Source organism: Alternaria burnsii (genome assembly GCF_013036055.1).
Source record: "Alternaria burnsii strain CBS107.38 chromosome Unknown 753, whole genome shotgun sequence".
In the NCBI taxonomy this organism is placed as follows: Eukaryota; Fungi; Ascomycota; class Dothideomycetes; order Pleosporales; family Pleosporaceae; genus Alternaria; species Alternaria burnsii.
Genome location: NW_024066118.1, coordinates 446,345 through 470,133, shown reverse-complemented (window position 1 = coordinate 470,133; position 23,789 = coordinate 446,345). Strand labels below are relative to the sequence as shown.

At 50.9% G+C, this 23,789-nt stretch overlaps 8 protein-coding genes across 8 annotated transcripts; 7 read left to right on the top strand and 1 right to left on the bottom strand.

Annotated features, from left to right (window-relative positions):
- Positions 1–188: 188 nt before the first annotated feature.
- On the bottom strand, positions 189–5,260 carry GT037_008266 (5-nucleotidase-like protein; the record flags this gene model as incomplete). Its single annotated transcript, XM_038933313.1, has 6 exons — positions 189–787; positions 838–1,897; positions 1,948–2,003; positions 2,058–2,345; positions 3,145–4,846; positions 4,895–5,260. The coding sequence occupies 6 exons, from the start codon at positions 5,258–5,260 to the stop codon at positions 189–191; spliced, it is 4,071 nt and encodes a 1,356-aa protein (XP_038783978.1).
- Positions 5,261–7,307: 2,047 nt separating this feature from the next.
- Positions 7,308–8,430, top strand: GT037_008265 (uncharacterized protein; the record flags this gene model as incomplete). The annotated part of the gene is made up of 3 exons (XM_038933312.1): positions 7,308–7,550; positions 7,649–7,779; positions 7,833–8,430. The coding sequence occupies 3 exons, from the start codon at positions 7,308–7,310 to the stop codon at positions 8,428–8,430; spliced, it is 972 nt and encodes a 323-aa protein (XP_038783977.1).
- Positions 8,431–10,028: 1,598 nt separating this feature from the next.
- On the top strand, positions 10,029–10,655 carry GT037_008264 (uncharacterized protein; the record flags this gene model as incomplete). The annotated part of the gene is made up of 1 exon (XM_038933311.1): positions 10,029–10,655. The coding sequence occupies one exon, from the start codon at positions 10,029–10,031 to the stop codon at positions 10,653–10,655; it is 627 nt and encodes a 208-aa protein (XP_038783976.1).
- Positions 10,656–12,168: 1,513 nt separating this feature from the next.
- GT037_008263 (uncharacterized protein) lies at positions 12,169–13,591 on the top strand (the record flags this gene model as incomplete). Its single annotated transcript, XM_038933310.1, has 6 exons — positions 12,169–12,405; positions 12,454–12,526; positions 12,583–12,876; positions 12,934–13,051; positions 13,101–13,165; positions 13,212–13,591. Coding segments are annotated over 6 exons (1,167 nt in total), but the record flags the coding sequence as incomplete, so codon positions are not given.
- Positions 13,592–14,348: 757 nt separating this feature from the next.
- GT037_008262 (oxidase-like protein) lies at positions 14,349–17,298 on the top strand (the record flags this gene model as incomplete). The annotated part of the gene is made up of 6 exons (XM_038933309.1): positions 14,349–14,573; positions 14,631–14,754; positions 14,804–15,268; positions 15,333–15,813; positions 16,154–16,278; positions 16,328–17,298. The coding sequence occupies 6 exons, from the start codon at positions 14,349–14,351 to the stop codon at positions 17,296–17,298; spliced, it is 2,391 nt and encodes a 796-aa protein (XP_038783974.1).
- Positions 17,299–17,711: 413 nt separating this feature from the next.
- On the top strand, positions 17,712–18,828 carry GT037_008261 (mosc domain containing protein; the record flags this gene model as incomplete). Its single annotated transcript, XM_038933308.1, has 2 exons — positions 17,712–17,931; positions 17,984–18,828. 2 exons carry the CDS (start codon positions 17,712–17,714, stop codon positions 18,826–18,828), a joined length of 1,065 nt encoding a protein of 354 aa, XP_038783973.1.
- Positions 18,829–19,589: 761 nt separating this feature from the next.
- Positions 19,590–21,722, top strand: GT037_008260 (uncharacterized protein; the record flags this gene model as incomplete). The annotated part of the gene is made up of 2 exons (XM_038933307.1): positions 19,590–19,757; positions 19,866–21,722. The coding sequence occupies 2 exons, from the start codon at positions 19,590–19,592 to the stop codon at positions 21,720–21,722; spliced, it is 2,025 nt and encodes a 674-aa protein (XP_038783972.1).
- A 1,074-nt stretch (positions 21,723–22,796) lies between these two features.
- GT037_008259 (uncharacterized protein) lies at positions 22,797–23,756 on the top strand (the record flags this gene model as incomplete). The annotated part of the gene is made up of 1 exon (XM_038933306.1): positions 22,797–23,756. The coding sequence occupies one exon, from the start codon at positions 22,797–22,799 to the stop codon at positions 23,754–23,756; it is 960 nt and encodes a 319-aa protein (XP_038783971.1).
- Between the last annotated feature and the right edge of the window lie 33 nt (positions 23,757–23,789).

The window sequence follows — 23,789 nt, the reverse complement described above, 5'->3', positions numbered from 1 at the left end:
TCGAAGAACATCTAGGCCATCGTCCACCTCAGCCTTGAAGACTGCAATACCATTACAAAACACGAGAAGAAAGGGAGAAGGCGGTCATGAAGAAACAGACTGTAAGTTGTTCTTCCAGAGTCTAGCGATAGCCATTTGAACGGGACTCAGCAACGCAAAAGGTCGTACATATATCATAAACCTCAACACTATGCTTCAATATTAACTGCAGCTCCAACCTCCCTGATCCTCCCCTCCAACCTCGGCGCAATAGCCTTTGTCCAATTAACCTGAAACTCACCACCACCAAGCTCATCACACAGCTTAGGATTGCCCTTGAGACCAGCAACGCGCCACCACTTCCTCATAACCCTTCTAATCATCTCCGTCTGCTTGTCTGTGAACTGTATTGGTACACGGCTATCATACATCGGTCCGTCGTCTTCATCTTCATCGACGTCCGGGTCTTCCGAGTCGGTGGTGTCGTTCGGGCTGTCGTCGCGTTTGTTCGAATCACCCAGGACTCTGCTCAAGCCTTGATCCACCGGAGGAGCATTGTTACCATGAGACTGCGTGGGTGATGTAGGAGATGGGTCGTGAAAAGCGTGACCGTGGTTCTTCTGCAGATTCGTTTGAATCGACGTGAATTTCGTGTTCATGGATTTGCCCCAGCGTTTCCATTTGCCTAGTACTTTGAGAGACATGAAGTATTGGCGGAGGATGGTGGAGATGAGAACGCCGTTTTCTTCCGAGACGAGCTCTTTGGCAACTCCGCCTTCTTCTTCGATGAGGAGGGATGTGTAGCCGTCTAGGTGTAGTTGATTAGTGGAAACTCTTTGTGCACTGGACGTGACGTACCTTTTCCACGGCCCATGTATCCTCTCGTAGCGAGTACGTACTCTCGCTCCTCATCTACAGGTTCCTCTCCAATCGTTACATTGGAAACCCGCGAATGTGGTGGTTTCGAGTAGTCCGCTTCAAAGGTAATGTTCGATACTTGTGGGAATCTTCCTTCTAGTGCCGGATAATTGCTGACGCCGTTTTCTAATGCTTCTCGAATTGCTTTGCCGGTGACCTTCAGTACCACGACCGGATCTTCAAACGGGAAGCAGTTGACAAGATCCCTGAGCTTCAACAAGCCAGGAGGGTAGATTTGATCTCCGCGTATCGTTCCGGCTGCCATGATACAGCACTCGGCTGAGTAGTAGTACCTCATGAGATCGCAGACAAAGTTTCCAATGTTCGACTCTCTTGTTCGTACGGTTGTGAATCGGGCGTCGAGTGGTGCGGCGGTATATCCGATAGGTTTGTCTAATCGCTTCCTAATCTCCCGTGTCTGTTCTTCTACCAGCGCCATGGCCTGGGGATCTTGGGTTATGCTGCTGACAATGTCTCTCCGTATGATCTTGAAGTCCCACCCTTTGCCCTCTGGCTTCCGCCATGCCTCAACGTGAGACAGTTGTTTGAAATCTGTGCCTGACCGTAGTACTTGGGTGCCGTTGATAAGATTGTATGAGTAGTAGTGATCATGCCCACCCAAGATTATATCAATCAATCCGCCTCCAACTTGCTTCGCCAGCTTGTTGTCATTTGGCTCTCGCTGATGCGACACGCAAACGATTATCTCTGCGCCCTGTTCCTTCAGACCTGGTATGAGTTCCTTCGCAGTCTCGGAGGCACTCTTGTATATGATGTCCGGTGGTAGCGCATTGATTGTGTCGAGCCACTCACGCTCTGCGAGTCCGATGACGCCGACTTTGATGCCGTTGGATGCCGTGAGCATGACCGTCTTCTTCGCGTTTCCGAGGGGGACACCATCGCCGAGGGCTGGGTCGTGAACGTTCGCAAGGAGCCATGGGAATTTGCATTTGGCTGTGAGGTAGCGATACTGCTTTACACCAAAGTCGAGGTCGTGGTTCTGTGTAAGCGTTAGTTGGGCTCGGTCTCTGTAAACTACGATGTACATACTCCTACGCAAGAAACGTCTGTGCCAATGTTATTTAGTACAGGGACCATGTGGCTTCCTGGTAGTAGTCGTCAGTCTACTTGCATAAGCTGTGGCGATCCGGCTCACTGACCCTTTGTGATACTACTCTCAATGCTCGGGTTGAACGCATCACCCGAGAAGAAAGTCAGAAGCTTTGGTTGGTCCTTGAACCTCTCATCGTCCCTATAGTAATTGACGAGAGTTTGAAACCTCGCATATCCGCCAACAGGCTCTCTTGACCCTGCTTCAACGTGGTAAACATCATTGTAGTGTAAGAAACGTAGGTCTGGCGGGGCATTCGGCGCGCCACCTTCTGGCTCGCATATAAGCAGCTCTTCCGCTGATGGGTGGTCTGTGGGCGCCATGATGATTTTCGAATCTATATCACACTTGTATCAGCCTGAGAGATAGTTGTCGTTAGAATATGGTGCTCAAGGCGCTCGTGTCGCGTGTTCGAGCGGTGAGTATGCTGCGCATCATCAATCGTAGTTAGCGTTTCAGGGTCCAGATGTATCTGGCCAATGACGATGACGCCCACTCTAAGCCGAAAGGGATCTGCAAGGGGCATTTCTGAGGCTGACGGCTGCTGACGGCTATCGTACCGCTGCCGCGTAGCATGTATGAAAGCCGCGACAACCTTGAAGCTCGCAATAACCATGTGACACAGCATCACCAAAACCCCAGCCTAGCGAATACCGACCTCTCAATGGAAATAACCAAAGGCAGTTCAATCGAGCTTAGTTCGCTGTAGAGTTTTTACAAGAAAACGTTCAAATGTCTGCGAATACTTCGCTGTTGATATACGTACTCTGTTAAGTAGAGCCAACGCAAGTCCATATACAGTAACATTGACAGAAAAGACAAAAGAATGTGCTTCTCGATGCCATATGCCAGACGATGCAAAACGCCAGTGTCCTCCAGAGCGGATATCACTAGACTTCGTAGTCATAAAAAGAGATGCGCCGCGTAACCAAGCCTAGTAGAAACGCCGAGAAACCTATACAAGGAATTCAAAGAAAGCCGCAGACCGCGGCTGGAACGCTGCTACAGAGCATTCCAGCCATCCCAGAGATTTAACCTAGCCTTGCCCTTACCCTTCGGGCCTTGCCTAGACCCAGCCGCCGCTGGACCCGTCCCAGAACGCCTTGAACTCCTTCCTAATTCCTATTGTCTACTACTGCCTGGACGGCCCCCCTTCGCCTTGGTCTTATTGTACGTCTCCTTGCAATCGTCACTGCAGAACCATTTCGTTCTGCCAGTGGGCGGTTTGTCAAGGTTCACACAGCCAAGGTGAAACCACTCGCGGGGGCAGTCGTCGTTGTCGCAGGCAATCATGTTCCCGTAGGAAACTTCGTTACAATAGCAGTATCGCGGCTCGTCGCCATCTTCCTCGGATTCGGCCTCTGGTTCGGCCTCCGCCTCGGCCTCTTGGTAGTCTTGTTCTTGTGCGACGGAGCTGGCAGCGGAAGATGGAGGGTTCGATTTTACGTTCGGCGTGGGCTTCAGGGCGGGAGAAGCAGTAGCGGTGGTCGATTGCGTGTTCTTCTTGTTGCCTCGTTTTGATCCGGCCCCCGTCGTGCTGTTGTTCTCTGACGACGTGGTGGAGTTTGAATTTCCATTGTTCACGTTGCGGCTGCTGCGACTTCGCGCCATGGGTGTCTCCGCAAACGCGCCGACAACAGGTGTCGTATTCTTGGAGTTCCGACCGGATCTCACGGCGGCAGATGTCGGTGCGGGAGCGTCAATGTCCATGCTCTCTGGCTCCGGCTGTCCCAAGTCTTCTACCTTCATGTTGGCTGTATCAAAGGGCGGTGGGATCTCCGTACTCTCCTTTGGAGTGGACGCGCCCTTTGCCGAAGCATTGTCTCGCACAACGCCAGCAGCCTGTTCCAGCTCTGTAATGGCATTGCTGGTAGCGGCTTGTTGCGCAGAGTGCGAGGATGACGGGCGGCCTGCAGCTGTAGCCTCTTGGTCCTTGATTGACGCCACCGAGTTGGCTGTGGAGTTTTTCCGTGCACGGGCGGACAATGTTCGTTCCGATGCGCCGGCAATTGCTTTGTTGACGGGGAAGTTGGCAGCAAGGGGTGACGAAGCCATAGGGGGCGAGTACGGGGGAAGCGGGTTCTTGCGTTGCGCAGCCACGGGTGCGGCACGAGGTTTGCGTTTTGCTGCGCCGTTCTCTGGACCTGGCGTTCCCCGTGGGCTTGAACCACCCCGTACGCCGTTGCTAGTTGCTTTCAGAGCACTGCTCAGTGATCGCTCCATGGGCGGGGCTGCCGGTGCCGCCGCTGCCGCTGCGGCGAGGGCCTTTTCAGTTTTCTTCCGCTTGCCATGAGGACCTGTGCCGTTGCTTGAAATGCCCAACCCAAGGTTTCTGTTGTCTGGCGCTGCTGTCTCTGCAGGCAAGGGCTTCTTCTTCTGCGGTCTCTTGGCTGGTCTGTCGTCGAAGTCGGAGTCAACCTGGTGGTGTCGACTGCGCTTGTTCGCCTGCATGGCCTCACGTCTGGCCTCGCTCTTGGCCGCAATTGAATCGACGTCATGGACATGTTGAGCGGCCGCGGCCAGGTTATTCGCCGCAGCCACCTCGCGCCTCTGGCGCTCGTGCGATGGTCCGCCCTTTTTCTTCTCCTCTTTGTCCGCATATGCCCAGTGTGTAAGGCTGCCGTATCGCGCTTCGTCGCTGATCTCGCCGTCGAGCTGGGCGAAGGAGTGGTGCATGCGCGTGAGGCCCTTGTCTTTGGTGGCTTTGGCGCCCTGGAGCACTACGAGCTTTTCATCGAGTATGGGCAGCGTGTTCGCGATAATCATGCGGAGGCGATAGAAGAGCTGGCGCTTGGTCATGGCCGAACGTTCTTCGGGAGACATATTGTCGGGATTGAGCTGGCAATTGTGAGTTTCCGATACTGCTATGCGCTTCCTGGAGCTTACGTTGGCGTTGGCCTCGGACGCTACTGAGGCCTGTTCTATAGCAGCCAGCTGGGCCTTTGTAGTGACGGGCTGCCGGGCGATGTCGTCGAGCAGCTCCTTGAGCATCTGCTCCGGGTCATGGAGTTTGGCCTCGACTTCCTTGAACATGGAAAAATGCTTAATTATCTCCTTTGGGAACGCATCGACGGCGCCGCTAAAGTGGGTGAGGGCGGGCAGGAAGCCGGGCGCGCTGCTGGAAGCTTCGGGCGTCTGCTCCATCCCGCTCGCGTTGAGGCGGCCGGCAAAGGTGCGCGCATAGTAGTTGGTAGGTCGGACCGTAGCCCGCCCCTGCCTCGTAGAGGTTCTTGTGCCTGTGGTCGGGGGCATGGTGGCTGAGAGGGCGCTCTGTGGGTAGCAAGGCGAGGAAAGTGGCCGCGAACGCGCTCAGCCCAGGATCGAGTGGTTAGAAAGAAGTTGCGTGGTAGGAATGACGTGTGAGCGCATCTCAAGCGATAAACAGGGGTTTGCTGGCGCTTCCAGCGATTTGCCGTTTGGGTTTGGTGACGATGCGCAGAACAGGAGCTCCTCACTGCCGCAAGACGCTACAGGCGCGAAAGACGCTAAACACTGTTGACGGAATGCGCACGTGTTTTCGTTTTCCGGTTATCGGCGGCAGCTTGCCCGATAGTGACTAAGCCGCCGCCAAGCCTCACTCCTCCATCATCCTCGTCCACTTTATCCGTCCCCTTGCCCAACTGCCACGCTTATGTTGGACGCGTACGACTATCTCTTTTTCATTGTCACTCTGATCTACGCGCCCGTCGTGTTGGATGTACAGGGTTCTTGTATATACATAATATGGTCGGCTAACTCCCAACTGGAAAGCCCTCTGGCAAACGTCCATCCCATGTCGTTCCAGATTGCACATCTCACTCTATGATTCACTACGTGTAGACTCAATGCTTTGCACTTAATCAGGAAGTGTACTTCAGAGGAAACCCAGCGAGTGAAATTGCAGGTATACAGCCCCACGAACACCCTGGCCACGAGCTACAACTCGTGCCCCATTCTCTCAAAAGTACGAGTCTCAGAAAGATAGAGAAACTAAAACCTTTGAGATTATAATTACGGGAATATAAGCCAATCGTAGACCATGCCATAGCCGCTCGGAATGCGCCCATAGGTCCCTGCTAGTTCTTTGTGGCGTAGTAGACTGCTTCGGTCCGAGGGGAGCAGTGGAGAGATTGCCGTTTCGAGCCTCATATTTGTACGGTATGCCGACATGTATATCAAAGCGGAACACTCTGGATTGGTTGGTTCGTGAGGACATTTGCTCGCCAGTCCACCAGACAAGCGCCGCACAGCTTCCTGCGACGTATCGGACTTGTCGATATCTAAACAATAAGTACACTCACGCAAAACTAACGTCTTAGGGTACGGCGTGGAAGCTCTTCTATGTCTGCCCTTCCAGAAGGAGCTCCATTCACAGGGAACAGGAATGCGAACTGTTGGTACGTACCAACGCCGGGATCGTCAACACTGGATCTCTGGACGTACACTATCGCGGCTACGTCGCTTGACAATCAGTACGGGGGGCTATGCGTTCACATGAATCATGTCGTTTGAGTCAATTGTACTTGCTTTCCTGTGTCACGTCTCGATGCTTGGTTTCTAGCTTCCAGCTCGTATTTGCATGACTTCATTCACTCCATTTCATTCCATCACTTTCCTTACTCCAGCTGCCCCTACTTCAAATTACTGAAACAATTTTCTCTCACCAGTAACTGGCCCCCGTATGTACCATGAGGGCATTCCGCGAGCCTTTTCTGGGCTCACCCAGCTCCCTCTGTGCCACAGCTCAAGGCCAACTCGTCCCTCAGGCTGTCTTTTACAGCGATCGTTTCATCAGCTACCCATCCATTCCGTCGTTAATATACAAGTGTTGGCCTACGTGGGCCTTCACGCAGGGAATGTAACACGCGGCTCGAGGGTGGCATTGGTCAAGTATGAGCAAACGGGTCTCTTGGCAGGGCATCTGGTCGACTATCGTGAGCTCACGGGTTCGCCATTGGCTCAAGCTGCCAGGCAGATGTTCGTTCGGTGGAGCTCTAGTGCTCTCGGGCCGCAGTGCGTCGCATTGTGCGACGGTAATGTGAATCAAGGACGATGGCCCATTCGTGATCCAAGGTGACGGGAAGATCCATCAGGTGGTAGCGATCAAACAGCGGAGAATGTGTCATTCCAGAGTCACCTTCACTTTTCGTCGGCCCATCGCACTTGGACCGCCGCTGTACTGCGTATAAAATCTTTCGCTCACCTCTCTCGAGACTTTCTTCTCCATAACCGTACTATTGTGAGATTCAGTGCAGTCAACTCTATTCCAACTGGTGTTCTTCTCTATTTGATAAAACATTTACCCCCGGACTCGCTCAACATGTCCACCGACCCCAAGACCAATATCGATGATGTCTCAGGCGCTTCCCTTACAACTGAGGTCACTCAAGCCGACAAGATCCGCAATACCATGGCGTTAGACTTCGTCACTGGTCCTATCGATGCTCCTGATGGCACTTCCAAGCTTGTACCTGCGCCGCCTTCTACACCACCTGCACAGTCAACAGAAGAAGAGACTTCGTCGCCCATCGTGGATACTCCCGACACCGTCGTGACCGCACCTGTAAGTACTGATGACTCTGTTTCTTCTCATTCCTTCACACCATGAAAAGTCATCACATCACTATTGAAGCAGTAAGTTGACCGATATTCGTTTGATAGAGGGAAGAGCCTGAAGCTTCTGGTGACGAAAACCTGGATGATGGCGAGGATGTACCCGACGATCAGCGCGAGTTCACCTGTATGAATGACGAGCACACGCGCTGCATGACCGGCCAGTACACCAAGGACCTGTTAGTAATCCATATTTACGGACTGTATGAGATATACACTGACTCAAATCTAGATCGCGCAAGGTCATCTCCGATCACTTCGGCCGCAACAAAGCATGCACCCGCGACGTCACCGACTGGCCCCTCTTCTGTCGCAAGCACTACCAGCGTGCGACTTACAACAAAAAGAAGTGGCAGATCCGCAAGGTTCAGCTCATCCTCCGCCAGTTCGATACGATTGAGAAGGAGTTCCCGGGCACCACATACGACATCGCGTTCAAGAAGTCCGAGGAGGCCCGCCTCAACTCATACTCCCGTCAAGTCGCTGCATCCAGAGGACCCTTGGCCGCGGCGAAGAGCGTCCAGCCCAAGGAAGGCAAGCACTTCGAGGCGCCCATTGACGTCCTCCGTGAGCTGGACCAGTATGTCGGTGCTGACAAGAGCCATGATCAAGTTCAGAAGATTGTCGATATCATCCTCCAGATGCTTGAGGATAAGGAGACTGACCAGGTTCCTTCGATCGAGTTTCTCCCCAAGCTCCCTGGCAAGACTGCTTCTCCCAAGAAGGCCCTGGCTAAGGCTCGCGCACCAAAGTCTCTGGCAAAATCTCCCAAGACCCCTTCTCGCACCTCCAGCAAGGGTGCAGTCAAGAAGCCTCTGCAGAAGGCTTAGATAGGTCTTGTCGACATGATAGCCAGCACCGTGACCAACGCACCCGCACACCGCTCTTCAGAGGGCTTGTCGCAGTCTGCAAAGGCAATACGTCTGGCATCGTAACCCTTCACTATTTTACATTCATGGTCATGACGCGTCTAAAGTTTCAAACATTCGAATATCGCATCATTCAAATGTCGGAACCTTTGGGCGCTGTTATCAATTTTCCTGCATTCACGACATTTTGACAACGACGAAACCTAACGACACCATCACGACTGACTTCTTCCTCCCCGCTACACGCTGTCGTCTCACGTATCAGCGTTCCAACGCAAGAGCAAGACTGTTCGTATGGATGTTGAACTCATGTATGAAGTCCCAAGGCAACAGATCACCGGCTTGTTTCTTCGATACCCCTCATCTTTTACGATGGGTTTGCATTACAAGTAGATTTTGGGGCGTTTTAGGGGATCTTTTCACAGCTATGTGAAGAATCAATTCAGTATTTAGTAATGATACAATAAATCTGATAGACCTCGTCTGCCACCTTCTCGCCATCTCTGTCGCTCTTCACTCCTGATATATCCGTTCCACAGATGTCGTCGATGTCGCACATGCAAGTATAACGTACCTGCATATGCATCCCCGGCACGAAGTGCGCTCGCGTCGGGAAGCGCCCGCGGGACCCTCATGCATCCGTTTCACCGATATGACATGCCTGTCCGAAAGACACGTTGTGGAGACTTGTTGGCCAACGGACCTGCATGGGTGGGTATATGGGCAGTTATTGGGGCCATTTCCTCGCTGCGGTCTGCGGCGTCTGTGCCGTGCCATTCGTGAAGCGAGAGGCGTTGATCGGTGAGGGAAGCGCCGCAGGTGGGAGGACGCAGGATACTAATCGGGCCGAGGGTGTGGCATCATGGATTACGGATATGGGTTAGAGGGTGGCGATTTCGAGGACTATGGGTAGTTCAGTTGGTGAGGTCGTTGGGGTGATTCATGTGTAGATATGTGTTCCGATAGTTGTCGAAATATGCATCTTGCGTAGGTGTGATATCTCACTGCACCTCACTTTGGCCGTCGAGGTGAAGGACGTTGGCGACACCAAGATCACTGCATTAGCTTTACGTGACCGGACCTTAGTATAAAGATACTGATGACCAGCCCATACTACACACTTGCCTCAACTACGACTCGTGCGAAGCTCAACAACAATTTCTGCAATCCTCTACCCCACACCCTACAAGATGAGTAACAAAAACATAGTACCTCGTGTAAACTGGGACAGAGACTTTCCCTAGGAGGTTTACTCCTTGCAATATGATATTACAGGAGCCATTCCAAACTATGAAGAAGATAATCCTCGCACATGGCCATTGATACGCGATGCCGTTACAGCGGAATATCGACCCACAGTTCCTCCGAAGTATTTGGCATATGATCAGACCCTCATTAAGAGTTTCAAGCGTCTTCAAGGTTCACCCAGTAGACCCAGTCGAACAAGCCAGCATTTGACGAACCTCTTCCTCTACTATCCATTCAATTACGATCGTCATAACCAACTACGAGATTATCCGCATATAACACCTGAAGAGCTCGAAGAATGGAAGAATCAGATGAGGCTTGTGAGACCGACTACGAAACAAAAGACACTTAATCAGAATGCGACTACCAATGACCACACCAACGACGAGGCTACCAAATGTGTCTCTCCGGATGCAGCTGTTGATGAGATCATGAAGATGCTTGATGATTCAGATAAAGACACAGACATGATTCCTTACACTAGAGTGGTGGATCTGGAAACAGAACTTGAAAAGACCAGGAAACAAATTTCAGAAGCCAGAAAAAGAGCCGACACTGCAGAGAGGCGTATCGAGGCGTTGAAAATAGATCTTTCCGGCCGTAGTAACGACTTGAAGAAGAGTAGGGGCAAGGTGGATGAACTTGAGGACAAGATGGAGGCAGTCAAAGACGAGGTAGGGGAACTCAAGGACGAGGTAGAGGAACTCAAGGACGAGGTAGAGGAACTCAAGGACGAGGTAAAGAATTTGAAGGCCAAGGTCAAGCAGAGCAACAAGGACGTCTCGGCGGCAAAGCAGAAGACAGCGGTGAAGGAGCAGCAGATCCTCAGGATATTAGAAGGAATGAGAAAGAAGAAACAGGGCGCAGGTTTTCAGAAGAGGAAATCGAGCGAGGATGTATCGGAAGCACAGCAGAAGAGGTTGAGGACGGAGGTCTGAGAGCCCTGGTGGCAACATGCGCGATTTATATGCGTGTGTGGCACTGGCAAATACTATCTCAGCCGCAAAATGGAACTCCGGAGATAAAACGGCCATATCAAAGCCACAAGGCCACCAAACCTTGGAAGACATGGCGGTACCAAAAAAGGTTAGCTTACAGACGTCATGTTTGGAGTGGTTCTCGTCATTCCACCCCATTCACAGGGATTGCTATTCATGCATTCATACTTACATTCTATCTGCTACTCTCAGTTTTTGGCGTCCCTGCACATGCACCTCCGGGTTCAAGTCCTGTTTACGACCTCTCTTATACCTTTACGAGACGTCTGGTAAAAGTACATCACTTATTCGAGACTTGATGCTTTTTGGATTTCAGACACCCCACAAGGTAGGTAGTATAATCCAAAAGATCACCTCCTATTCCCATTCCTAGAAAGTGTCTCTTCGTTTTCCCACAAAGACCAATAATAGGGAACAACTCCAGCCAAGAAGCTTTCTGGAAAAAACTGAGTCATGTTCGTCTTGAGCATTTAGCTTCGTTCTCAATAGCTATGCGCTATCGTGGAAATGCCGAACTTGGCTGCCCAGATCCTTCCATGGCACCAATCTCAACACAGTAAGAATGGCGAGCGGGTGATCTTCAGACGATGATGGACAGTAGCTAAATTACCGTAGCTTGCGGCTACAAAGTTCCGTGACTCTACGCTAGAAGCAGGAAGCATGGTGCGATTCGCTGTATCTGTTCTGCCAGGGTTAAGCCATCCGGGTTTCACAAACCCGTTGTTAGCGCGCGATCTAAACCTTCGAATGCATAAGGATGATCTCCCCACAGCCCGTTGTTCACTCCAACAAGCAAAGACCCTCAAACGTCTTTCGCGTCTAATTCTACATTCTACCTAGGTAGGAAATAAATTATTACGCTTCCCGTGAACAACTAGTAGAGGGGAACTACCACGTTTGCCGGCGACACGGTACCCATATATTCTTGGTCTATAATCGTTTTAATGAAACGTCTACACTAAGACGACAACGAAAATCGGCATGGCTTCCCACTCCAGACCTGCCGCTAGAACGAGTTTTCTCCTAAAACAGAGTCAACTGATAGACCTCGTAACGAACATTTCTAGGACGTTGCGTTGGAATCTATCTGGGAAGTGTCATAACGTGTGTGCGGTCTGCCTCAAAAAAAAACCGAAAGTTTGGGTTGACAGCAGACATGCCCATCTGTGATTCACCATGCAGCAGCGAAGTAACGTAGATGCATGTTTAGGAACATGATCACGAATTAGGCATTCGAGACGAGGCGGAATTTCACAACTGTCTCGGGCAGTTGCTGCCCGGACGATCAGTGTTTGTAAGGACATTGTCATCAGGCACTAGCTGGCCCTCTAACTTAGACCAAACATGGCATTACCCGCCTTGCCGTTACATATACAACTTATCCTTATCTCACGTTCAAGACTAGTCCTTATGAGCTGGGGCATTCCTTCGCCTTCACTGACAAGTTGAAGTCGTCCGGAAGACTGGGATCTTTCACTTTCTTTCAATCCATCCCTGTCTTCAAACATCCAAAATGTCGACTCAGATCGAGAACTTGAAGAGCAACCCAGCTGAAGATAACGGGCCGTTGATGAGCATTGCGACATGGTGCCTTGTTGGGGTTTCTGGGGCCTTTCTGATTGTGAGGCTTATTATCCAGAAAAGTCAAAGGAGACTATGGATTGATGACCTTTTGCTTGGGCTCAGCTGGGTAAGTAAAGATTAACCGACATACACACGTGAGACTCACGGATTGCAGACATTGCTCCTTGTTCAGGTTATTCTGAACCAACTCGCCATCAATCTAGGTTACGGAAAGCATGCGCTCGACGGTACGACATTGCCATAAAGGCCTTATGGAGTGCACAGTCTCTAACTCTTCGCGTAGTCAACCTGTCACATTTCAATACCATGATATACTATGGTGCTTCCGAGCTCACGGTATCCATTATCGCGATCACACTGAGCAAGATTTCCTTTGGAGTCACCTTGCTCCGATTGACCAGCGGTTGGACTAGATATTACGTGTGCTTTGCTATCACAACACTGGCGGTGTTTGCAATCCCAGCCGCTGTCGTCCCCTGGACACAATGCAAGCCCATTGCTAAGACCTTTCTCGATATCCTCCCTGGCACGTGTGTTGACAAGAGGCCCTCTGTAAGATATGGGAACTTCCAAGCCGGTGAGTACGACGTTCGTTGCACATTCTCTAGGAGTATGGAACTGACTTGATCCTTAGTATGGTCTGCACTGATGGATGTGTCTCTTGCCTTGCTACCCTGGAAAATTCTCTGGAACGTTCAGATGCGTACCGCAGAAAAGATAGGAGTTGGTCTGGCTATGAGCCTGGGTGTCTTGTAGGTTTCCCTTTTGCTCGTCTTTAGATTTGTACTGACACGACTGAAGTGCGGGAGCCGTGGCTATCGTCAGAGCCCACTATATTGAGAAATTGGCCGTGCTGGATACATCTTGTAAGGCTGCTCGAGGTCTCGTCATGATCATTATTGACAGAAGCAGACGACTCGTACAACTCCATCATCTGGGCATCAGCAGAAGCAGCTATGGCGATCGTAGCCATGTCGATACCCGTACTCCGCGTCGTGCTCAAGGGAGTGGTCAACACAGCCATCGAGGGCTACAACACGTCCGGCCGAAGCAAATCAAGAACAAATCCAAGCCAAGCATCGAGCTCAGGGAGGTGGAAACAGTCAAGCAAGAGGCCGACCGACCTATCAGTGACCTTGTACGAGGATGAATCACTGGTGAAAAGCCACGGCAAAGGTTACTTAGAGCTGGACGATCTAATCGTTGATGAGGAGACTGGCCGGGTCTCAGCCGCAACTCCAGTATCTATGACAGAAGCGAAAGAGCAGAAAGTGCCGCAATGGCCTCTGTGAGACGAGCAGAGCGCGTCTCATGAGAAGGGCAAACCGTCAGTACCTAGGTAGGAAAGCAATGTAACATTCTTGTACGGGCAATCGCTCAGTGCGCAATGTGGAAGAAGATGACGCCATTGTTGTGTGATTCGCAACTTGGACAGCTGCTCGGGCGGAATGTGGAAGCCATATCAGGTTGTCATGTGGTCATTGACTCGTAGAGATGCCATTACTCAAAGCAGAAGTGACCTGGTGATCCTCCTAGGTCTGGCATGTCAGCGAATATGTCCGATGCGAGTCATTCTATCAAAGACAGAGAGGGTGAGGAAGTGGCAACTTATTTAGATGTGATTCAGGGATTCGGCCATGTGCGTCGATCTGCGGCACGAGTCGCTAGTGTCGGGAACGGCTTGAACCTGGCTCGACATCATTGATAACCTTCATCCATTAGTGTACTGCTTTTATCCGTAGTATTCAAGGCGCACAGTGAAACCGCGTTCGATCCTCCAATCATAAGAGGGCTGATGATGCGTCGATCATGGAGATTTCCATGTTAGCCTTAACCTCCTGAGCAAACAAGACCCTTAACCTCGCTCCACCTGCAGTAGCCACGACGCTAGTCAACCAGAGTTGTAAGTCTACGCGCGTGAAGCCAAGTTAATTTGCCATCAGGGAAACACATATAATCCCATACGAAACTCAGTGTCTAGGCTTGGCGATCCCAACGTTAAATCTCTCCTTACTGTCGCTCCTTTATTGATATTGGATTTTCGCGATCATGAAGGCATCATTGCTTTGCAGCGCAACGCTTTTCTCTTTGGCGACGTTTGCCTTCCCGGCCAACTTGCTCAGCAATGACATTAGCGATGACACGCTTGCGGACATCGCTGTTTTGGCGGCAAAGATAAAAAGAGCTGCCGAGGAGAGGCCTGATGCCAGCAATGTAAAACGTGGATTCAATGCTGATGCTCAGCGCATCAGCACCTCCGGTGACCACCAATATGTACGCCATCTTTAACGAGAGATATCGTCTTTCAAATGCTGACCAGACTGTTCGCAGATTGCACCAGGCCCAAATGACCTCCGTGGACCTTGCCCTGGTTTGAACGCCATGGCGAACCATGGCTACATCTCCCGCTCCGGCGTGAGTTCAATCTTGGAATTGACTACGGCGTCTAACGAAGGTACGACATGATTCGATATGTTACGTGCCCTTATCTGACACCATACCAGTCTTCGGCATGGGTCTCGACCTATCCGGATTCTTGTCAGTCTACGCTGCTGTTATGGATGGAGACGTTGCGTCGGTCTCGATTGGCGGCGCGCCGAAGAGTGGATTGTTAGGAGGAGTCACCTCCTCAATTGGTCTTCTTGGAAAGCCACAAGGTCTGACTGGATCCCACAACCGTTTCGAGTGCGATGCATCACCCACGCGATCCGACGAGTACGTTACTGGAGACCCAGCGTCAGTCAACCTGTCCCAGTTCGAGGACCTCGTGGCCATGCCTCTCGGCCCGAACGGTATCGATCTCTCAGTCATATTTCCATTCCGAGTAGCGCGCATCAAGGAATCGATCGCTACTAACGGACACTTTTTTGCTGGCCCTCTCACACATCTTGCTGTCAACTCTGCAGCCTTCTACTTCACATACCGCTTCTTTGCCAACCACAGTGCCGAGTACCCAGAGGGCTATCTAGGTAAGTCATAACTGTACGAGACATACGTGAGACATACACTGACCATGTATTTCCACACCCACAGATGTCAATACACTCAAATCATTCGAGGGCATTACCGGAGAACAAGGCAATTACAAATGGGCTTCAGGACAAGAGAGAATTCCAGAGAACTGGTATCGCCGCGCCATCGGTGACGACTATGGAATCCTGGGACTTGACCTTGACGCTGTTGATGCGATCACGAAATATCCTGAACTGGTCCGAGTCGGTGGCAACACGGGACAGCCGAATACTTTTGTGGGTGTTGATGTCGACGATTTGACAGGCAACGTCTTCAACGCGCAGACACTGCTCGAGGGAAACAACGCTATGTGTCTTGCATTCACCGCTGCTCAAGTAGCTTCTCCAGACATTCTGAGGGGCCTGCTTGGAAATATCGTAAAGGCTGTTCAACACTTGACAGACGCTTTGAACCCGATACTCCAGACACTTGGATGTCCCGAGCTCGTGAAATACGATGCGACGCTATTTGACAAATTTCCTGGAGCTGGAAGTGGTCTCTAGTTGTGTCATATTAGGAGCTCGGTGCAAGCAAACGATAGTTAGCGTCCAATTGTTGCGGAACTACTTCATAGATTAAACACAATGACACTTACTCTGTGACACGAACGAAGAAAGTCTCTTCGTTCGCTTTCGTACCAAAACATCTAGTACGTGCACGACTCATCAACCGCTCATGTATGCTTCTCAGAATGTCTTCATCCGCTCTTAATTACACCCCACACAGAAGTTATTCTCAAGGATCCACAACAGCCTTTGGTGAAGACGGTTTGGGGTGAAGGTGAGAGGGGAGCGTTCGCGGACTCGCGGTGAGCCTTCTAGACATGATGCAATGAGTAACAGCATGAGAATGTCTACAGAGGCTCACCTGGTAACAGTCCATCTTTTGATTCTCCACTTCCCAGCAGCAGCAACAACAGTGGCGGCGACGGCAACCCGCTCTCTACTACCCTTTGGTCTCCTTCAAGGTATACAGAACATACCAATCAGCGAACCAGAAGTGACTGACAAGACCAGAACATAAGATGACAGCTCTACCCTGCTACGATGGCACGTTCAGTTTCACCTCTTCAAGACTATATGAAAACATCAAGCGTGTCTTCCCTACCTACAATGATACAGATCCGAAAACTTGGCCATGTGTTACTCTATCAACGATAGAGAAACATCGTCCCTACCAGGGTTATCCAGATCTGCCGACAGGCGTAGCCTACCAACGAGAGGCGATGAAGCGATATGAAGACTTGTACTCCCCGGAAGATCGAACCATCGCCGCTTCAGTGAATGGCTCTCTCCATCGGCGTTTTCCATTCAACTACGACAAGTTCGACAAGCCGAAAGAGAAAGTCGGGATGTCTGGAGCGGAGTATCGGGCATACATGGAGATTACTCTGGCTGCGCCGTCTACACCACGTATCATGCGCGAAGAATGGGAGGATGACATCCCAGACAGCGCAATAGATTGCGACACTCCCCCAGATTATTGTGAACAACCGGAGAGCGCATCCCCAACACTAGGCATCAGAACCCTGAAGCGCGTTTTCTGTACAAAGAAGAAATGCGTGGAGATCAAACGAGGGGCTGACCGGCTGCGTGGAGAGCTCTTCGACAAAGAGTCTCAGCTTGTGAGCGCACAGGCAGATCTCAAAGAGTACGAAGCAACCGAAGGCTTGCGTAGGAGGGCCATACACGACGCCCAATTTGAGCTGGAGAAGGAGAAACAACGCGCCGATGTTGCCGAGAAGAACTGCATGCTTCGCATGGAAACCAATCTCAGGCTACTCGGTCGCTTGAATGAGTTGGAGATGAATGCGAAGGAAACGGAGGAGTTAGACAAGTATTGTGTCCAGTTGGAAGCAGAAATCGAGGCGTTGAATAGCGGGCGAGCGACTAAGAAGCGAGGCCGAGAGCAACTCTCGCTATCTGAGATGGTGGGAGAAGGCTTTAACATGCTACTCAAGCGGATGCGATCTGAAAGTACAAAGTGAGATGGAGGGTCTACGTTGGAAGGGTTGCATATCGTTGACGCGGTCGCAGGGATGCGATGTACGACTGCCGCGGAGCGCCGCAGACGCGACTTTGGCAGCGCTAGCTCATTTTGGTAGCGAGCACTTTCCCCGCCCTTTGCGTCATTCTCGTGAACTGTCACTTCTAGCAATAAATTCCGCTGCGGCACTCCATTAGGCAGGGCTTTTGCTCTGGTTCTGCTCTGGACCGAATCGCTGACTCAGACTTGTCATACCACGCCCTATAGCCACAACCAGATGAGTACGGTTTGACGAAGGAAGAAATGCTCATAGTTTACATCCCACAAGATCTCACAAAGCACAGCTGTTATTGATCAACTCATTTGAAGGCTTGCGACACCTCTCATCTTTGGGCATTCAACGGTACCGCAAATATGGCACTCGCAGCCACCACGCAGATTGCGGTTATACTGTCTATATTCATTTTACCAATTCTCACATATCTTTACTTCACAAAGAGTCAGCAAGCAAAGAGTACTGCTGGTCCTCTTCCACCTGCGACTGAAATCACAGGCCTCTTCATACACCCGATCAAATCATGCCATGGTTTGTCTGTGAAGTCAGCAAAGCTGTTGCCAACTGGCCTCGACCTTGGTGCGCTTTCCTAATCAGTTTCCAAAGGATTCTTTTATGCTGACGGAGCCAGATCGACAGTGGATGTGGGTGAGCTATCCGAATTATGAGTTCCTAACGATCCGCCAAAACTCGAAGATGACACTCATCCGGCCGACCTACGACGAGAAGACTGATACCCTTACCGTCACTGCACCAGCACCAAATTCCGTTGATGAGAAACTGGAGTTCTCTATCCCCGCTCACCCGTCAAAGGAATGGCTCGATCAAAATACCGAGGAGCACTCGGCAAAGGTATGGAGTACTACGACAGGAACTCGCGTGTACTCTACTGAGATGACCGGCCCATTTAACAAATTCTTCGACAAGGAGGTGCGACTCGTCTACAAGCCCCCGGTTTCTGATGACCCCAGGCCTCTCGTATCGAATGGTGCACCAAAGGTCTTAGGCAGAGACGCATCAACTTGCTTCGCGGACCTCATGCCTGTGCTAGTCGGTAATCAAAGCAGTATCGATGAACTCAACACACGCCTCAAGGCCGCAGAGGACCTCACCATCGATGTCCGCCGATTCAGACCTAACATCCTCGTCAAAGGTAATGCCAACGCTCCCTGGGACGAAGATCGCTGGAAGACTGTCAAGATCACGCCCAAGGCTGGTGAAAAACCCATCGTCCTGGACATCACCCAGCGATGCGCGCGCTGTCAGGTACCAAATGTACATCCTGATTCGGCAGAGAAGCACAAGACGCAACCTTGGGATGCGCTGATGAAGTACCGGAGGATTGACGAGGGAATTACATACAAGCCATGCTATGGTATGCTGGCTGTGCCGAAGACGGTCGGGGATCTCAGGGTCGGAATGAAGTTCGAGGTTACGGAGGTCACAGATAAGCATCGGTATATCGCTGGCTTTTGAAAAGACGAAGTAACGATCTTCCGTCGTAACGCAAGCCGGTGTGATATAGTTGTCGCACAATTCTTCACAAATGTTGTATATCAGTTCGGATCGCCCCTTTTGTCAGCCATAATGGATCTTTGTAGAAGCTAGCTGCAAGCCGCGCCCAACCCCCTTTGAATAGACTACATGCAACCAACTTGGAAGCACGTTTAGTCTACTCCGATATTTGAGGAAAATGTCGCAAAAATAGTTGGATCTTCACAAACTCCACATGCGAACGCTAGCAATAATGACGAAACGCTTGATGATCTATCTAATCTGCAGCGCAAAGACAGCCGAAGCGGCTCCGCCTCTAATTCACATTAGGCTTAGCGACGCGTCACGATAGGCCAGGATACACCCATCAAACCATCAATGGCTGGCTGTGTCTCCAGCTCTTCTTCCCATTAAGGAATGTGATGTTACTACCAAGTCCACATTTACTATGGCTTCGTCGATTTCGAGTTCTGCACTGTTCGCGCGCGCAACATGGCTACCCGATGTTTCGAAACAGAGTACCGCAACTTGGTGGAGACTACGCGCGTTCATGATCGGACCGTGACGTCTGACGACGACTGAGACCCCGGCGTTGCGATGCAGGGACACGGAGGGGGATACAGAGGAGAGGCAGATCGTGCATCATACCTGATATACAGCGGTACGACGTATCACCGATGCCCGTTTTGAGCGAGGGAGGAACGGCCTGAGGCATTGCTCCTTCTGTTATCACACAATTCATCATGGCAGGCGATGCGATGCTGGCTATGCCAATGTCTCCTACACAGTCGACCAAGGAGTTTGGAAGTGCGGCGGTACAGTGGGCTTGCACTCGTCGAGGGAGGATGATGGTCTTGACGATCACGCTTCTCACCATTCTGCTGGGATTGACTGGTATGAGGCATCATGAGGTGCGTTTGGCTCATATCGATGCCAGAGAGGGGGAGCGCTGAGCACATGCGAGACGTGCCCCGCTACAACTGACTGCCACTGTTCAGATTCAGGCTAACTTTTCTCAGACCATATCTTCACAATACCAGAGCTTTTCCTCCTACTATCCATGGCGACCGTACCTTCCAACTCTGCCCGATATCGTGCACTCGCCCTTCAAGACCCCCTCGAATACGACGCTGCAAATCGAGAACGGTGAGCTCGACCACGTTCCGCCAAAGCTCAAGAAAACGACTGCGAACTTCCACCTCCTCATGCCATCCGAGCGTGACACAGATGGCTTCTGCAAAACGACCCTGTCTGCTATGCTTCTCAACTACCCACCGCCGACTGCAGTTCAGCTGTACACCCCATATGACTCGGACATCAAATGGGAGAAGGGCATATTGAACAGCACACTCCACTACCTGAGTAATGAAAAGCTGGTGAAGGATCAAGATTTGATACTCATCGTGGATGGCCAGCAATCATGGTTCCAGCTGCCAAGCGATGTGATAGTCACCCAATACAAGAGGCTGTTGGCAGATGCGAACATGCGGCTGCTGAAGAAGTATGGCGTTGACAAGGATGGCTGCCAGAAGTTCAACCAGACAATCGTATTTGGCGCTGAGAAGATGTGCAAAAGCGACGATATGGCCTGCAAGTACGTGCCGCAGTCGATATTACCGGACAACGCATACGGAACCGAGAACGGCCGTCGCATATCCGATACCCCAGCGAAGTTTATCCATTCAAAAATGATCATGGGCCCGGCAAGCGACTTGAAGCTACTGTATCAGGCTGCACTAGAGAAGTTCACGGAGGCTAGCAGTCAATCGCAGACGGTTCAGTCTGTGTTCGCGACCCTGTTCGCTGAGCAACAGCTGAGAAGAGATGCTGAGGAAGTTGCTTCGAAGCATACCAGTGCCAAGGTCAAAGACTTCATAACCGGTAGAGCAAGCAAGTCGGAAGCTGAGCGAAGACTAGAGCGAGCGAACGCCGAGCTCTCAAACACTACACGACACGAGTTTTCCATCGGATTAGACTACACTCATGCGCTCTTCCAGCCTTTGGAGTACTGCGTCGAAGATGAGCTTGTTCCTCTTCTGCATGATGACTCAACCGACTTGTCGCAGTACAGTCGCTTCGACTCGAACAGCCAGTATCTTTCCCTTCCGACTGCTCTCAACGAGACCAAGCCTCCATTCTGGCGCCCAGACTTTGTCGAACACAACCCATCTCCCAACGAGAAACCAGCATACATTGACAATCTAGAGTTTACCCTGGAACTCGATGGCCTGCCAAGCCGCCAGCTGCCCTGGGAAGGCGTTCCTCTAATACAGAACACATACTCCGGTTCCGTACCCGCCATCATTCTGAGCAGTTCTTCACCCTCTAGTGGCGAGCGTCCGCCAATCGCAAACGTCAACTGGGATAATTTGTGGTATGCAGGACATGAACGTGCCATGTTGAGAAATTATTTCCGCGCCCCTCAGTCTCCAAACGGATACCACAACCACCTCGTAGGAGGCGACCGCTACTGGGACAATCGTGGAGGACGAGGCGGCATATGGACTGAAGCCGAGCAGATCTGGTACCCCTGGGGCGAAGTCGACGGCGTGTGTGGAACCTTGCCACAATTGAAACAAATTTTCCAGGACGGCAAGGGTGTGTGGTTGCATGAGATGGAGCAAGACAATGAGCAGGGCCGTCTCAACGAGCAAGACGAATTTCTGAAACAGAAAGAGGAAGCAAGACTCAAGGACATTATGGAGTTGATGAAGTTGGAGAACGAGGAGAAGGAGAAGGAGGAGAAAGCGCAGAAGGAGAAGATTGATTTTGAGAGGCTGAAGGAGCTTCAGGGGACTCAAGTTGAAGGTGGGAAGCCAGTTGAGAGGAGGAGGAAAAGATGGGACATCGGGGAGGAGTGTGTGAGATATTGTTAGTGGATTTTCTGTTATATACCAAGTCTTTGTTTCTTTTGTTTGGGCGGATTCCTCGCTGGATGCGATTTAGAAGCATCTTCAGGCGCATCTTCAGGAGGGCTTTAGAGTATGGTAACGTTATCCTACTTCCCTATGTCTTTTTTTTCATTTCTGTCAATCACCGCATGAGGTTCAATTAAAGACCCATCTCCTCTTTCGCATTCTCGTTACTCATAGATACAGTCAGTGTCGACGGCGAGACGCACCGTTGGGTCGACTGCTGTGTGTAGGGCCTGAAGATGAGGTGGGATATGCAAAAACAATGTCAAAAACATACAACAGCGGGGATTCGCTAGTGGTCACCCACCTAACTACTAATCCGCCGGTACACTGCTTGTATATGGCTGAGCGGACGGGAAGCCTAATTTTCAGTGTCCTATGGTCGTATGTGAAGGAAATACTGGTTGTTAGAAATCATAACTCCGTCAAAATCTGGAGTCATCCACAAGTTCTTGGCTGGCAGCAAACTGATACATCAGACAGACAACCACAAGATTGACGCTCGAGCAGGTGATTGGGAATATCCTGAAGAGTTGTTGAGGTAGATAGGTAGGGCGTGTAGCGTACTCTATAGGTCCTCGCGGTAGACTCAGCCAAGCTGAATTAGAGAGGCCGCTCGTGGAAGTGTGCTCCTTCCCAACAAGCCTTCATTTATACTGTCATCCTCGATCTTACGCTCTAACAGGGGCGCGTTCGCGTGTTAATCCCTGACATCAATGGAGGATCTGAGATCTGAGGGCATGGCAGGGCAATCCATTTATTGCAACCATGGGACGGCATGAGCATATGTCACACTCCCAAACTCCTTCCTTTATGTGTAATCTAAAAATATTAAGCCACCTCGACCTTATTCTCATCTTGTCATCCGAAAATCTTATTCGGCAAAGCAGAATATACCAACCGTGGGGACACACTTCTACTGCGATACAATACATTGTGATTTAACAGCGTTGTGCCTGCATCTTATCACCAGCACATCGACCAAATCAATAAAATATACCAACCATGCGAATTACCACGACACCACCACCCAAAATGTCAACCGTCATCATCAAAGCCAACCAGCCTGTAATCATCCTTCCTGACACCCACTACCTTGTTACCCCAGAGTTCTCCATCTCTCCACTCCACGCAAAAGCTCTCTCCAACATCTACTCCTCCATCACCACCGAACTCTTTACCCCCCGCGACCCCGAATGGACAACAAGTCCCCTATCGCCGTCAATCTGCGCAGAACGCGGTAAGCGGCATTACCACCGCGCAAACGTCCCACGCTACCGAAGCTCAAGGGAAGTCAATATGGGCGCGCATTACACCACCGATCGCAAAGGTCTACTTCCAGGCGAACGACTGCAGAGCAGTAGGCAGGAAGAAATTTGGATACAAAACAGTCCCAGTTTATATCCTCAGTCTGGTGATTTGCTACTCGAAGGTAAAACTAAACGCACCAAAGCCGCTTCATCCTCCTTCTCCTCACGACCGGTCCAGAAGAAACCGATCTTAAAAGGCGGTCTCGCACAAGAAATTAACCTAATCTTCTACGATACCAAAGTGATAAAAGATGACTTCCCAGCGCCTTTTTGCGACCTACCGGATCACACGTTTGTGCAGTGGGTTGTGAGGAATATGGAGATATTGGGCGTGGGGGCTTGGGAGGCGGAGTGTGAGGCAATGGATGTATTGTGGAGGACCAAGGAGAAGAAAAAGAATGTAGAGAACGAGACTGTAGAAGAAGATGGGCAGGGGGCTAGTGTCATGGAGAATGAGTGCAAGGACACACATCAGATTGTGGAGATGAGGTTGAGGTTGAATGCGATTCAGATGAGGAGAATAGAGAAGCGAAAGAGGAAGACGAATGTGTTTTGGATGTGGAGAAGCTTAAAGCAATACTATGAGGAAGTAAGGTCAGTGGAGGAACTCAATCTGCATACCACGGAATGTCGTGTCAAGAGATGGCATCTGGCGCGGATCAAGAGGTGCTTTCGTCAGAAGTAACTACGCTATCATAGTCAAACGTCAACTTAACCA